At 38.5% G+C, this 15,049-nt stretch overlaps 1 protein-coding gene and 1 pseudogene across 2 annotated transcripts; one reads left to right on the top strand and one right to left on the bottom strand.

The window, feature by feature from the left end:
- Positions 1–2,998: 2,998 nt before the first annotated feature.
- Positions 2,999–6,691, bottom strand: LOC150089947 (adult-specific rigid cuticular protein 15.7 pseudogene; annotated as a pseudogene). Its single transcript, XR_016548102.1, has 3 exons — positions 6,680–6,691; positions 6,461–6,544; positions 2,999–3,403 (listed from the first exon to the last, which is right to left on the bottom strand). The product of XR_016548102.1 is annotated as an adult-specific rigid cuticular protein 15.7 pseudogene (transcript).
- Positions 6,692–9,830: 3,139 nt separating this feature from the next.
- On the top strand, positions 9,831–10,946 carry LOC150089946 (adult-specific rigid cuticular protein 15.7-like). Its single transcript, XM_090368917.1, has 4 exons — positions 9,831–9,873; positions 9,995–10,081; positions 10,343–10,731; positions 10,833–10,946. Exons 1-3 carry the CDS (start codon positions 9,862–9,864, stop codon positions 10,697–10,699), a joined length of 456 nt encoding a protein of 151 aa, XP_090225043.1. The 5' UTR covers positions 9,831–9,861; the 3' UTR covers positions 10,700–10,731; positions 10,833–10,946.
- The last annotated feature ends 4,103 nt before the right edge of the window (positions 10,947–15,049 follow it).

Raw genomic sequence — 15,049 nt, 5'->3', positions numbered from 1 at the left:
AGCTGAGCGTTTAAATCGGCTCATATAAATAGTAACATTTCATGTGCATTTTAAATCATTTTTCAAGCGAGAAAAGTATAATTTTATAGAGAGACCATCTTTCTCTGTATCCCAAGTAAGTGGGCCATGGGGGTAGTAAGTTGTTATAAGAGCAAGTCAGGTTTGCCAATGGCCCATAGAAGCTAGAACTCAAAGAGTAGAACTCATTTCATATAAGTCACTGCAAATGCATTACATTTGGAATGGAATCCTTGGAGATCAAACCAATTTTCGATTTGGAAACCTTATTCAAAACCATTAATAAGATGGAAGATCGAAACTATGCTTATGTTTGTCCTTGAAGTTATTTAATAAAACGAACTAAAAATAAACAATACACACACCAATAGTATCAGGTCACTAATGTATACATTTCCACCAGTACACACGATGATGCTAGTATACTGTCCTACCAAAATTCATTGGACAAATGGTCCATGGTGGTAGAAGAGTGTATATTGGTTGGTTGGCCATTGCGTATCCAATATCTAGGGGGGGGGACTGAAAATCAGATATCGTTTTAAGGTAGTGCAACCTCAAATTTTTGTTATAGGTTTTATATACGCGATAGATGGCGCAAGAAGTTACCAATCGAGATGTTTTCGCTCCTACATCTATTTACTATGCTCGTTCTAGTTTTGTAGATTGGGTCTATTCACTAGTATGACATGACGTGGTCAGAAATGTTTCTCTGAGTCTTGCCGCACGCTCCTGTTTGAAGATTTGAAATCTAGTCATCCTAATTAAAGCCCACTCCATCAGACATACCACTTTAGATATTAGTCACTGCACTGTACTTTATTCGACTTTTTTCTCATTGGAATTTTCTGGGCACGGCACTATCATTATTTTATTATTCTTCCTCTACGAGTATTTATAAATCTTATTAATGCACGACGGATTTCACTGCCGTTGGCCTTCACAATATTAAGTCATTGGAGAAATTAGTCATTCCATTTAATAAAAATGCGCTACATTTTCACAGATATTTTTACTATAGAATATGCTAGCAAAAGCGATTTCTTCAACATCTGAACCAACTTTTTATCAGTTATTTTTTAATAAACGTTTAAAATGGAAATTTTATAGTTATTCTGAAGCCGTATATAAAGACGTTGACTCCAATTTACACCTTTTACAGAGGGTGACCGAAGTCAGTCCCATAGACAAGTATTGTACCTCAGTAGTGCCGACCGGGCTAGCCGGGTGGGTAGAATGCCTGCCTGGCAGCCCAAAGGTCGCGGATTCGAATCCCGCAAAAAAAAAAAAAAAAAAAAAAAAAACCTTAGTAGTGCAGTTTCCGAAAGTTACTTTAAATCCGTGGTATTCTGTGATGATGTAGAACTCTGTAAAAACCCGCCCACGCCATGAGGAAGCGGGCCACAACTACGCCTGCACAGTCCACGGAGTAGCAGGCCAGATGAACGCGAACTGACTCCACGTCAACTCCGAAACGAACATAGCGAATCAAGAAAATCCAACACATTGAGAGAGAGAATTAATCTCAGTGTAGCCCACCAGAAAAAAAAAATTTAGACTCACACTAAAAAAATTAGAAAGATTCTGCTCCAAATGGACTAACAAAAATATAAAAAATAGGGTTAAAAGAATAAATCAATAAAAATACAAATTACTAATTTTTAAAAAAGCTCAATTAAATTAAAATAAAAGTAATTAAAATTTAAAAAAGTAATAAATAAAAATCCTATATTGCCAGGGCCCAATCGTACAGGCAGAATCTTGCCCCAATCGAAATTCGAAAAAATATAAAATAAAATAAATAAAAATAAATAAATAAATAAAAATAAAAAATAAATTTATTAATTAATGAAAAAGTCCTATATTGAAAATATGCTTACGTACTAATATCACTATATTCTTGTTATTAAAAAAAAATATATATATAAACATCACTAGATGGCGCCAAGGTCAACGAATTCTGAAAAATGCAACAGACAAGTTCTTGGCGTCGATCGATTTAGGTGGCAGAATGTTCCCCATGATCACACATATCATTGGGAACATTCTGCATATTAGACAGTTTTGGGACACATTACTGTGTAAGGTTACTGTGCAAGGGCCTCCATAGCCGAGTGGTCAGGGGCTGGAGTGCAAGAACCCCGGTCTTTGAGTAGACCGGCGTTCAAGCCATTGACTGCTAAATACAGTCGATCTGCCAACCCCCACTGGACCAGCGTGGCCGATTATGGTTCATTTTACCTCTACATGAAACATTGAGGAGCTTCCATCCTGTAGTGGATTGAGAGGCTGAGAGGCATTTTTATTAAATAGACAGGTCATGGGTTTGAACCGCGGTCTACTCAAAGAGCATAAGCTCTTTGAGCAGACCGGGGTTCAAACCCATGACTGATAAATACGGTCGACTGCCAACCCACACTGGACCAGCGTGGCAGAATATGGTCTATTCCCTCAACATGAATTGTTGAGGAGGCTTCCATCCTCCAGTGGGTTGCTAATGGCTGCAGTTTACTTGTTACCTTATTGCGAGTTTGCTCTAACTTCAATAAAATGTCTCTCACTAAAATTAATCAAAAATAACCGACAAAGAAGTTGAATAAACAGGCATTTTATTACGCATGCTAATAATAATACCTTGATATCCCTTTAGACATTTTCCTCACGTTTTGGTTCAAAAAAGAAAAAAAAAAAGTACATGAGAGGCAGCAAAGTGCATTGGCACAGAACACTGATATGTATAATCTCCTCATTATTGACGACACCTGATGACGTCATTGTACGTCATTGCACTAATTGCCCGATGAACTGTACGTTATACAAAGTGAAGCATTTCCTTTGCCATACAGAAATGCGCATTTAATCAATTTTTATTTTTAATTATACTGTCTTATAAATATAGTGTACTTTTGTGTTTTTTTGGAGAATATCGACGAACATTTTTCTCACTTCATCTGCTTCAAATGGAACTGTTAGTAGTGGTTTAATAGTGATCGTTATATCCTAAGGCTAGTCCATAGCCAGCTCCATGAAGATCAACTCCATTAAGGCCAATACCATTCAGTCCAACACCATAAGCTACGGGAGCAGCTACTACAGCCTTGGCGACAACAGGAGAACCAACTGCAACTGGAGCAACAGGTCCAGCGTAGGGGGACGCGATGTAGGCAGCAGCTGGTGCGCTGTGAGCTGTACCAGGTTCGTTGGTCTTGATGGTGGCACGGAAACCGGCATCGTCGGCTACGTAATCCACACGACGAGCACGACCATCGATGCCAGTCAGGGTGTAAGCTCCCTTCTGGACATGTCCGTTTCCTACTTCGGAGCGGCCATTGGTGGCACCCAAACCATCAGCGATCTGATAATTGAAGGCATAGTTGCCGAAGTCCTGTGAAGGAAATAAAAAAATGTTAGAAGAGAATAATCTGAAAAAAATATTAGTCATTGTTATTGAAAACATTAGTCATTGTTATTGAAAACATTAGTCATTTTTAATAAGAGTTGTAATCAGTTAACTGTTCTGATGTCTTTAGGGTTTTCTTCTGGCTATTCTTCTTCTTAGAAGAAGAAATTCTTCTTCTAATTGTCATCGTTCCGAATCATCAAGATTCTAATTGTCATCATTGTGCCCGTCCGCCCGTTCGCATGCAACAACTCTACTTCCAGTGGACAGATTTTCATGAAATTTTATATTTGGACCTTTTAAAAATATTTGTTGAGCAATTCCAGATTTCAATAAAATTTCAAATTGAATAAAAAAATTAATTAATAGATTAAATGTAGTTTTAATGTAGTATTGTTAGCTTTAGACAGTCCGTGCAAGGTTCCTGTGTGTTGTTATGTAAGACTTGCGAATGTGATATAGCTTATGAAGAGATACATATATAGAGAAAAGAAACTTTAAAAAAATAAATATATGAGAGAAGAGTAATAATTATTATACAGTTATACGCGGATGAGACGGACTGTGGTTGGTCTGTACCTATATATAATAGAGTTAGGGCCCTAACTATATTAACACAGTTATAATTAAACTGAACGGCTAAGTTTAGAGATAGCAAAATATAGAGCTTCATTAAGTGCTCTATAAAGTTATAATCTCGGTAATTAATTGATAAGGAGATAATTCACTTCTATTAATCGAACTAAATATATATATATACAAAGGGTACTATATATATATATATATATACAAAGGGTACTAGGAAAAAAAAAAATATATATATATATACAGGGTATCTCAAAAATATTGGTACAAACGTTTAGGGGAGGTAGGTAACATCCAAAGGAATGTGAATCGCATAGGAACCCATAACCGGAAACGTCACCGTAAATCGGTACACGGCGCTGTTCATCAGTTCACGAGAGGGAAAATTTCTGGTTTACTCATTCAAGCAGTAGTCGCCGCACGAAGAGCATGCATCGATATACGAACTGTGAGCTGGCAGACATGCACCTAGTGTATGGATTAGCAGAGGGCTCACACGGTGTGTGCCCCCATGCGGCACAACATCGCTTCGCAATAAATGTGTGGGCAGGTATGGTCGGTGACTGCTTAGTCGGCCCATACCTGTTACCATCCCGCATGAACTCCGCTAAATATTGGATCTTTCTTGAACAAGTTCTACCAGGGTTACTTGACGATGTTCCAGCAAATGCGAAACGCAACATTTGGTTTCAACATGACGGGGCGCCTGCCCATTATGGAAGGTGTGTTCGTGACCATTTGAACAGGCGTTTTGGGCGTCGATGGATTGGTCGTGGTGAACCCGTTGCCTGGCCCCCACGCTCACCTGATTTATCAAGCCTTGATTTCTTTCTGTGGGGGGCCTCACATCTATCGTGTATGAATCGCCTGTGGAGACGGAAATGGATCTCGTGGCGAGACTCGTCTGCGCTGCTGCTACTGTCAAAGAAACTCCAGGTGTGTTGGAATGTGTTCGCCAATCCATGCTGCGTCAGTGTCACGCATGCATCGCGTCTCATGGTGGAACCTTGGAGCATCTGTTGTAACATCATGAAATGCATCCATCTAGTACTCCATTGTTAATATTATGTCAAATAAATGTTTGCCACTAATTACTGTCTTGTGTCATTTCTGCCTCTTGCGCCTCTGCTACTACTTTCCCGTGACGTTTCCGGTTATGGGTTCCTATGCAATTCACATTCCTTTAGATGTTACCTACCTCCCCTAAACGTTTGTACTAATATTTTTGAGACACCCTGCATATATATATATATATATATTCAAATTAAGAAAAAATCGAACGCGCCTGAAATATAGTGCATTAACTAACTTGTTTTATTATTATTATTGCTCTTATATTATTTCTCCCTGATTGGGGGTTCCACCTCGTGATGGGTATTGCTAGAACGTGCACAGGGTGGTTGTTATGTCTGGTGTTGCTGTTGATCGAGGAACTTTCTGGAGTTCCTTGTAGGCGTTCTCTGGGAGACCTATTACTGATGGGCTGTTATGTAGGGTATTTCGCACAATACCCGTGGTTGACACGATGATCTGGATGGTTGTTACTTATTGCATGTGCCACTTCTGTTTGATCTCCTGTCTTAGGTTCGTGTACTTCCTGATTTTTTCCTCATGGGTTTTCTTCAGGTTTCCAGTGTTGAGCACTGCTATGTCAATCAGATAGGTAACCTTTTCCTTCTTGTCTACAAGGGTTATGTCCGGTCTGTTGTGTGGGATTTTCTTGCCCGTTATTCTGGCGCGGTCCCAGTACAGCCCAGCCATCGAACACTCCTGGCTCCTTGGCGATGTATTTTCTATAGTTCTTGGTGTTGATTACCAGGTCTTGGATGGTGAGCATGAATCCTTCAGTCTCGGGAAGAGCGTCCCGCTCGTGAGTCATGCATTGGAAGCAATGTTATCGATGTGATCTCGATGGAGATCATTGTAGTGTCTTCCGTGGGGTGTCTTCTCTGCCCACCTCTCTAGCTTCGTTTGTGCCGCCTGGTTGGAGGGCCCCTCGCTTAGGTTGAGTGGAGTATACCTCTTGTCTATCTTCTCTATGACCCCGAAAAAGTATGTTAGCACTGGGACTGCATAGGTGTTTATTATTATTATTATTATTATTATTATTATTATTATTTGTTTCATTTTTGTTTGAGAGCGAGGAGGCTAAGGCCATGAGGTGTTAATGTATTTACAAATCTCTATTGGTGAACCTGATCAACAGGAAAAATACATTATCTAGAAATTACCAAAAATTTCAGGCTCAAAAAAAATCAGAAATTAGATAGATATATATTCCTTAATCGAAATTTAAGAAACTGGAGTACCTAGAGATGCATTCATCAATTTATCATCGGCATTAGTATACCGATGGTATATTGAAACGTTAGTAGATATTAGGTAGCAGGGTTTGTTTTACTGATGTTGAGTTGGCTTTTTTCAATTTAAAATATATTTCAGCTATACTGCACTTACATCTTGTTTTCGAGAATTGACACTGGCGCCACCATGAAGCATATGGGCGTTGGCCACAGCCAGAAAAACGGAGAGGAAGGAAATCTAGAAGAACAAATTATTAAAATGAGTTACTAGACGGCTTTTACATTTAGAGAATAAAGATCTTATAAATAATAAGTTCCAGAATTTATATTTTTCATAGTTTTGATTTATAATCATACAAACAGTAGAGCTAACCTTAGCGATCATTTTGGTTGGTTTCTAGATGGAAGTGAAAGAACAGATGTTGATTGAGTTATATATAGTGGCACATTCAGCAGGAAAATCTCTCCCGATAATAATAATAATAAAAAAGCGATTGGTGTTCTCGACCTTGTATTTCCAATGCTGTTTCATGACGTGAGGAAAATCCTCCCTTCTTACGATCCAGTAACGTAAGTGGTGTATGGAAAGGTCATATGGAGGTGAACAGCTTGCAGTCTATGCACTACCGGTCTACGCCCTGTTATTTAGTTATAGGTGTTGTTAAAGGTTATACATTGTGACGATAGACAGAGAGAGAGAGAGAGAGAGAGAGAAGTTAATAGATAGATTCGTTTGTCTGTTTTTCCTTTTGTTTTTTGTTTTTTTTTATTGAGCATTTCCTACCTTTGCAAACTAGTTCTAATTGCCGTATCGTATATTGATAGCTTGGGGTTGGCTTACGCTACTGGAAATTTAACCTTGGACAACTGAACCATGGCGATTTCCTAGAACAATGTTCTTGCATTTGGTGAATCAAAATGGAGAGAAGAAGAATAGCGAAATATCTCTTTGAGTTCTAAAACAACCGGCAGTGTTCAAGGCCTGGACACTGCTGGTTGTTTTAGAATCAGAGATTTTGAAGTAACCCTTGCAGTTATGATGAGATATAGTGGCATAAGTTGTGTAGATATTATGGGTCTTCCTCTACACCAAAAGAATGAAAGAATGGAAATATCTACGTAAAACTATTATACAAATAGTGAATGCTGAAATAGTTGATTGGTGGTGAAGCTTTGCCATGTTTAAGAACTTTTAAGATGAAGCAAGTTTATTTTTATATATATACAAATATTAAGAACGTCTAGGAAGATGCTTTCAAAACTAATAGAACAAACTTTTTATGAAAAAAGGATAAAAATTTCCAACCGGCTGTTCGACTGACAGCCAGATACTAAATGTATTCTTTAAATAAAAACAGAAATGACACAGATATAATCAAAATCAGGGACGTACGTAGAGAGAGGAGAGGGTGATCAGGAGAACAAATTCTGCGTTTTGGAGAAACATAGTTTTAAATTATTATTCTCTCCTCCTCGTATGAAATCCGTAAATCTATAAATCACCAAAACATGCTTCTGAACAAAAGAAAATACTGTATATGAGTCCTGTCCTTTACTATTAAAATTACAATGGATAAACGATGTCATAGGAAATGGACTTTTTTTTTTTTTTGCATCTGTCAAAAACAAAAAATTTCTACCATCCCCCGTCTATCCAATTCCTCTTTGAACTCTACCAAACCTTCTGCTTCGACCACTCCGACAGGCAATATTTCTTCCAATGATCTACACCACGCTGTCCTAAAATAAACTTCATGAGATACAGCCTTCTTTTACCAAAATGTTGTATTTGTGCCCCTGGTTCTTCTTTCTTCTACCTGTGAAAATATACCACCCTCGTTCCTTTTACTGATTTTCTTCAGAGACTTATATGCCTGTGTCAGATACCTCAAAGATGTCTGGAAAATTTCATATCTGGATCATAATCCTTAAGTCTTTTTCGTCCTGGACTACTTTTAACTCCATTCCCCATAGCTTGTTAAGTAACACTACATAATTCCTAACTCCTTAAGTAACTCCTTGCAAAATCTTCCATGTAGATGCAATAAATTAAATCAAGAATCAACGTCAATAATTGTTCAAGCGAACAAAAGAAAACATTTATGGAATCAATTGTGGTGTATTTTGTTATAAGATTCGATTTCCTTAATTTATTTAGATTTAAAGATGGTTCACCATCATAATAAATATTTAATGCTTATAAAGTTATATAAAGGTTTAGTAAAGCTTCTTCCAATATTTATAACTACATCTTTTCTTTTCTTTTGAAATTTGATACACACCCTGAGGCATTTAATATTAGCTAAAATACAAATTGATTTGCTGAGGAACCTTGAAGCAACGTAGAAATCCTAAATACTTTGTTTCACCCAAACTTTTTATATCAATTTGGATTTATGATGAAAATACTTTGTGTCAATGATTTAAATACGCTCAGAGGGAGCCCGCGTATAGATAGAGATACAGGCTGAAGGTAAAAAAGAGAAGGTAAGAAGAATGCGGGCAAAAGCTAAATTTATGAATATTTTTAAAGAGTTTCAAACTGTGCTTATTTTTAAACAGATAGAGTCAAAAGACTGCACTTATATTTATTGTTACTATCACAGAACTGTTACTAGAACTTCTTGCATTAAAACAAACTTTACACATCGTATTTCTTGGTTGATACGCTTTTAATTATCTGTTTTTTTGGATAATGGAGGTTCTGTCGCACCTGAGAGGTCAGTGATTTGGGTCAAAGACGGCATTAGAGAACAGTGACACCACAAAACGATTTTATCTAACTGTCCCAAGAAGATATTGAAAATTATAAATTATTCAATTGAGAAAGCCATAACAAATAGAGAAAGGGCTCTCTTTTCCAATTTAATATCTAAGTTAATCACCCTTACCAAAATGTATACCAAACTCTCCACTCATCCTGTGCACACAGGACTTTTGCGATCTTTAGACCCGATTTTAAAATTCACCACTAGCATCGGAGACACCAGACCTCCACGCGATCCCTGAAAGGTTGTAGACTCATTGCTATAGACAATACGTTATTTTTATTGCTAGAGAGAGAGAGAGAGAGAGAGAGAGAGAGAGAGAGAGAGAGAGAGAGAGAGAGAGAGGGGAGCTTGGTAGCACTAATAAACCCTGAGGCAGACTTCATGTGGACTGGTCACAGCGATTCTTATCTAATAAGTGAAATACTGGTTATTGAAAAATTCACTTAATCACTATAAATAACATGACTAGTTATATTTCTGTTGTTTTCTACGTACGTTATGCAAACACCAATTAGAAGAATAAAATGACAAAGTGGGCAAGGTTGAAATTGTGGGGTAAATGGGAACGGGTATGGAACCGATTAAGCTGATCACCTTCGGGTTTCAATCAAGCTAGTTTCTGTTCACGCAGTGACCATGTGGATTCGTTTTCTACGCAGGTTGGAGAAGGACAAGGTTGTCTTGGGACAGAATTCGAAGGGGGGAAATTTTTGGATATATAAGTCCGCACATTTCACTTCTCCCTTCAGGTTACAGCTAAAACACATCGGCTAAAACGAGCAAAATGGTGGCCACGGTAGGTCAATTTAAAATATCCGAATTTCTATCATAAATGAGTTTTTAAGATTTATTCCCCATTACTAACTCAATTATCTTAAAGTAATCATAATTTATGCGTTTTTTTTTCTTGTTTTTAGATCGTCTTTTTCTGCTTTTCTCTGGCTCTTGCAGTTGCCAATCCAATCCACCTGGGTGGTGCCAGTGTCAGTTCCCGACAACAAGATGTAAGTTTTACACTTATTTTTTTTTATTAACTACAAAAAAACTCGTGCACCTGGGTGCACGAGTTTTTGATGTACAGCGATGTACAATTTATGATTTTCAAAATTCGATCGAATCCTGGATGGAATTAGTGGTAAATTCATCTCTAATATGATACGTTTATTAATTTAATTAAACAAAAATATCTAAAATTGAATTTTAAAAAGCAACGCCAGTTCTCTATTAAAAAGTGCATCTGATGGATAACCAACTTTTATTTGTAGGACTTCGGTAACTACGGATTCAACTATCAAATTGTCGACGGCTTAGGAGCCACCAATGGACGTACCGAAGTAGGAAACGGACATGTGCAGAAGGGTGCCTACACCTTGACTGACATCGATGGTCGTGCTCGCCGTGTGGAATACGTAGCCGATGGTGCTGGGTTTCGGGCTGCCATCAAGACCAACGAACCAGGCACAGCTCACAGCGCCCCTGCTGCTTCCTACATTGCCTCCCCCTATGCCGGCCCTGTTGCTCCAGTTGTGGCCGCTTCTCCTGTTGTGGCCAAGGCTGTTGTAGCTGCCCCCGTAGCATATGGAGTAGGAATTGGTGCCTTGGGTTATGGTGGACACTATTAAAACCTCCGTTTCGTACTCTTAATAAATATAAAGTAAGTTTGAAAATCTTTTTAAAACTCTTTTAGTTAAAGGAAAATGTCTAACTAATATTCTTGATTATATGGGCGCTTATCATGTTTTCCTATTTTTTCAGGACTCCATCAGGGTTATATGTGTCACAATTTTTCTACTGGATGTTGTCCATCTGTCCAGGCTCATCAGGGTGGCTTGCCATCGCTTTATGATGGCATACGTGTGCTCTGTTAAAGACTGCTGTATTATAAATCTTTCTTTCTGTGTTGCTAAGATGACTTTGGTACCCGTGCTAAAGTATTATTGAAGAAACTCAATAAAAAGAAAAGAAAATAGTATTTTGTCAATTTTTCTTTATTTCTTAAGTATAAGTTAGCGGACAGATATTGATAACAACCCTGACAATTTAAATTTTCGATATTTGAAATGAAATTCGTTTTTAAGCGATTTTTTGATGAAGTTAAGTCGAACTTGGTTTCTCCTAATGTGAAAGATATTTCTTGGAGCTACAGTATAGAAGATTAGGAATATGAATTGAAGGATGGCTTCAGAGAAGTTTTGTGTCCTCAAATGCATTGCGTGTAGGCTACGGCTGTACAAAGTTTGTGATTGGTTAGTGCAAACTTACAGTGAGATATTGAACTCCCGATACAAGTTGTCTGTGTGTTACAGAGATTTTCAATATTACCTCAGTTGCTGTCCACAAACCCACGTGGGTTGTAAGTGATAAGTCACCACTGGTTGGCGTGGAACGAGGTTATGTTGCTAGTTATCTTACACCGTAAAAATTTCATTACGAAAACAAATCGAAGTGCTTCGAAAACTGACAGACTCAAGAGACACTTAAATTTCCATTGCAATCAGCTATAGTTCTAATCGTCAAAAAAAGGCGCAGTGAGATTGTTAGTTGGGAGAACCACCACCGTATTCAAAGGTAACTATAACGACCAAATTAAGTATCACTGCAGAGTTTCCATCAGAAAAAACCATGCAACCCTCGCCCGAGACTGACTAACATAATCATGTCAAAGAAAAGGCCCAGTCTTTGGTTTGAAAATACAGGATACCGAGAAACCATCTTTACAAAGCTAAGCGTTATTGTGTGAATAAAGTGCATAATACAAACCTGAAACCAGTTACAGATGATAGAGGATAAATTCAAGTTTTTATTCAGCAATCGGAAAATGTGTACGCTGCAGTGGACAGCAGCATAACCGCAAAACTATAACCATGGCAGAATTTACCAACAAACTTTTATCCCTTTGGATAAAAGTCGATGGATAGCTTCTGTACGAGCTGTAACTTGTATCGTTTCACCCTTAGACGGCAACGTAACGTGCTATACACTGGTGACTGTGACATGTTAAGCTCCCCACGGGTACGTTGTATGGATTTCTCTGGGCTTCGCGTAAAAATTCCTTGAACCAGCACAACTGTGCCACCAGTAACTTCTGTTCGGCAACCACGTCGGCTGTTAAGATTGCAAAAACAGGAGTCCTTTATGAATATTAAGTACCATTGCAGAACTGTAGGTCTCCTCGGTGGATTTTGTTAAAACCGTGTTCGAAATTTACGCATATCAGCGATGGTAGACTGCAGTTCGTTGAACCAAACTGCACATTGCACCATCTCGGGATTGGTAAATTCACCATAACTACAGTTTTGTGATTATACCGCCAACTACTGCAGCGTGCACATTTTCAGGTTGATGAATAAAAATTTAAAGATTTCCTCTATCATCAAATGGTTTCAGGTTTGTATCATGTGTCCTACATAAAATAACGGTTTAGTTTTGTAAAAGAGTTTTGTGGGCATAGTGGCATAGTGTTGTGGATAAGGCGCCACCGGTGGTTTCCTACAACTGCGTCATCAGTACGCTTGTGAGGTAAACAGAACTCTGCAAATGCCAGAAGTGCGGTGTTGTGTTCTTCTTCTGGCTATTTAGCCGCAGGGCCCCTAGTGGGACTCCATATTGCCCGCTACCATCACAGGGAGGTGAGCCAGGCAGTCCATAGATCTTTGTCTAGTCAATAAGGGAAATAGTTTACGAGGAGAAGCAAAATTGAGAAGGAAGTACGGAGAAAGGGGGGAAAGGGCATCCTCCTCAGAGAGGAGAGAGGGAGGAAGTAAAGGGTTGGATCTCCCTGAGCTGAGAGGCACGCTCAGACCCAGGGAAAGTAGAAGGCTTGCAAGGTAAGGGTGCCCTGCAGAAGTGGACCGCCAGAATGGCATCCCACACCTGAGAGAGTGTGTTAGCAGCACCTGACCCACCAGACACTATACAAGTGCACGTTTTGCAGTCTACTGGGGAGTAGCGAATCCTACTCTGAGGTTCAGGGTTTGCAACCCTACCCTGGAGCATCCAGGATTTGCAATTTCTTGTAGGAGGTTAGTTCTTCTCTGGAATCCATTTGAGTAATTTCTGCCACAGTAGATAGAGGAGACAGTGTACAATATGATTTTAGGAATTCTCATCTCAGCACATGTTTGTCCATTTCTATGGATGTCAAATTAGGGAGATCGCCTCTGAATAGAGTGCCTATGATGAAATGCTGATTGCTCAAACTCAGTAAGCGCAGTATAGAGGTATTCTTCTTGCAGGAGGAGATACTGTTGGTTTCGTGGGTTTTGCTGTATTTTTGTCATGAGTCTGGTACGATACTGTTCATATTCAAGGCATGTGTACATAACGTGGTCCCAATTTTCAGATCACCACAAGTGCAGAGAGGGTTTGGCTGTATTCCAATGGTGATTAAACAGACCGTGCCCCGTTAACAGAAATGTTACTTGTAACCCAGGAGAAAACCAGGGAGGAGGCTTCGGGCCAGGAAACGCCACATTAGAAAGGAATTTTTTGGTCATGGCACCTTTTGTACTTTCATTCCAAGATTCCTGCCAAATGACTTGCAGTCTCTCGACTATGCGTATTGTTTCCCCTTTTCAGATCATTTGCCTTGTCTAGTTGAATTCCAAGAATCTCGGTAGTGCTGGCTTTCCTTAGTCGTTGAAAGAGGCCTCATTTGACCACATTCGATTCTATTTGACAGCTAATAACCGTATATTCATATTACGATATACAATACATCATTCTTCGCTCTGTCCTAAACATCAAGGAACAAATGTCCTAAACAATTATCCGACAGGTCTGAAAGGAGACAATGACCACAAAGACAGTGCCTGTATACCCAACGCACAAATATCTAGTGTTGGATATAAGCACATCACTAGATTATTCCCCATATTTCAGTAACAGAAATATTCATTTCTAAAAAATCTTTGATTCCAATTTCGAATGAGAGTGAAACTTCGGTATGTGCTGAAAAATTTTTGTTATTGAGGGAAAAACAATCAGTATGACGCAAGTGAAGCAACGCACACATTACATTTCACCCGCATTTATTTATCAAATAACAGAAGTCAATGGAGTTAAAAACTTCTACAGTGGCGCACAAAAAAACTGCATCACTTGTGAATTTTGCAAATAATGTGTTTTGCGCTGAATTGTGGGTTGCAGAAATGTTCGAAATGCATTTGTTAGATGGGATATATATCTCTGTGAGTAAAATCCAATAAAAAGACTCCACCTGATATACCTAATTGCCATAAATATCTTCCCAAAGGGTAAAATGCGTAATAAATGGAAATATGAGAAATCATGACAACTAAACATACATTTTATTTGTAAACTAAACATACATTTGTTTTGCGCTGAATTGTGGGTTGCAGAAATGTTCGAAATGCATTTGTTAGATGGGATATATATCTCTGTGAGTAAAATCCAATAAAAAGACTCCACCTGATATACCTAATTGCCATAAATATCTTCCCAAAGGGTAAAATGCGTAATAAATGGAAATATGAGAAATCATGACAACTAAACATACATTTTATTGCATTTACGTGTACAAACTGAAATGACAATTTAACGTAATAGTATTACGTACTGTAAATCAGCAAAATAAGTCCTCAATATTTTGTTGTTCCTCCGAGCTTCATTTACAGCCTTGCAACGATCTGGCATAGAGTTAATCAACTTCTGGATATATGGTTGCTTAATTTCGTGGTACCACGTGGTACCACACCCTTAAAATGCTCTCCTGCAGCTGAATCTTACTTGTTGGCTTCTTCTGAGAAATTTTAGACGACATTATGTACCAGCAATTTTCAATAGGGTTGAAATCTGAACTGTTGCCGGGCCAGTCCAACACTGCAATGCCAGCATTTCTGAGGTATGATTGCACCTTAAGGGAGAAAAACCAGGGAAAAACACTGGTATAAGTATGTTTTAAGCCTTGTGAGACAAAAAAGACAAACTTACCATTAAATCTAAATAGCGTA

This window comes from Mastigoproctus giganteus, chromosome 2 (assembly GCF_048544385.1).
Source record: "Mastigoproctus giganteus isolate SK-2022 chromosome 2, ASM4854438v1, whole genome shotgun sequence".
NCBI classification, from domain to species: Eukaryota; Metazoa; Arthropoda; class Arachnida; order Uropygi; family Thelyphonidae; genus Mastigoproctus; species Mastigoproctus giganteus.
The sequence above is the reverse complement of the archived record's forward strand: the minus strand, read 5'-3'. Positions and strand labels throughout refer to the sequence as shown.

What these genes read in the sequence shown, in the direction of transcription:
- LOC150089946 (XM_090368917.1), top strand. An exon ending in TCAGTTCCCGACAACAAGAT is followed by an intron (nt 10,082 to 10,342) that starts GTAAGTTTTACA and finishes TTTTATTTGTAG; the next exon opens with GACTTCGGTAACTACGGATT.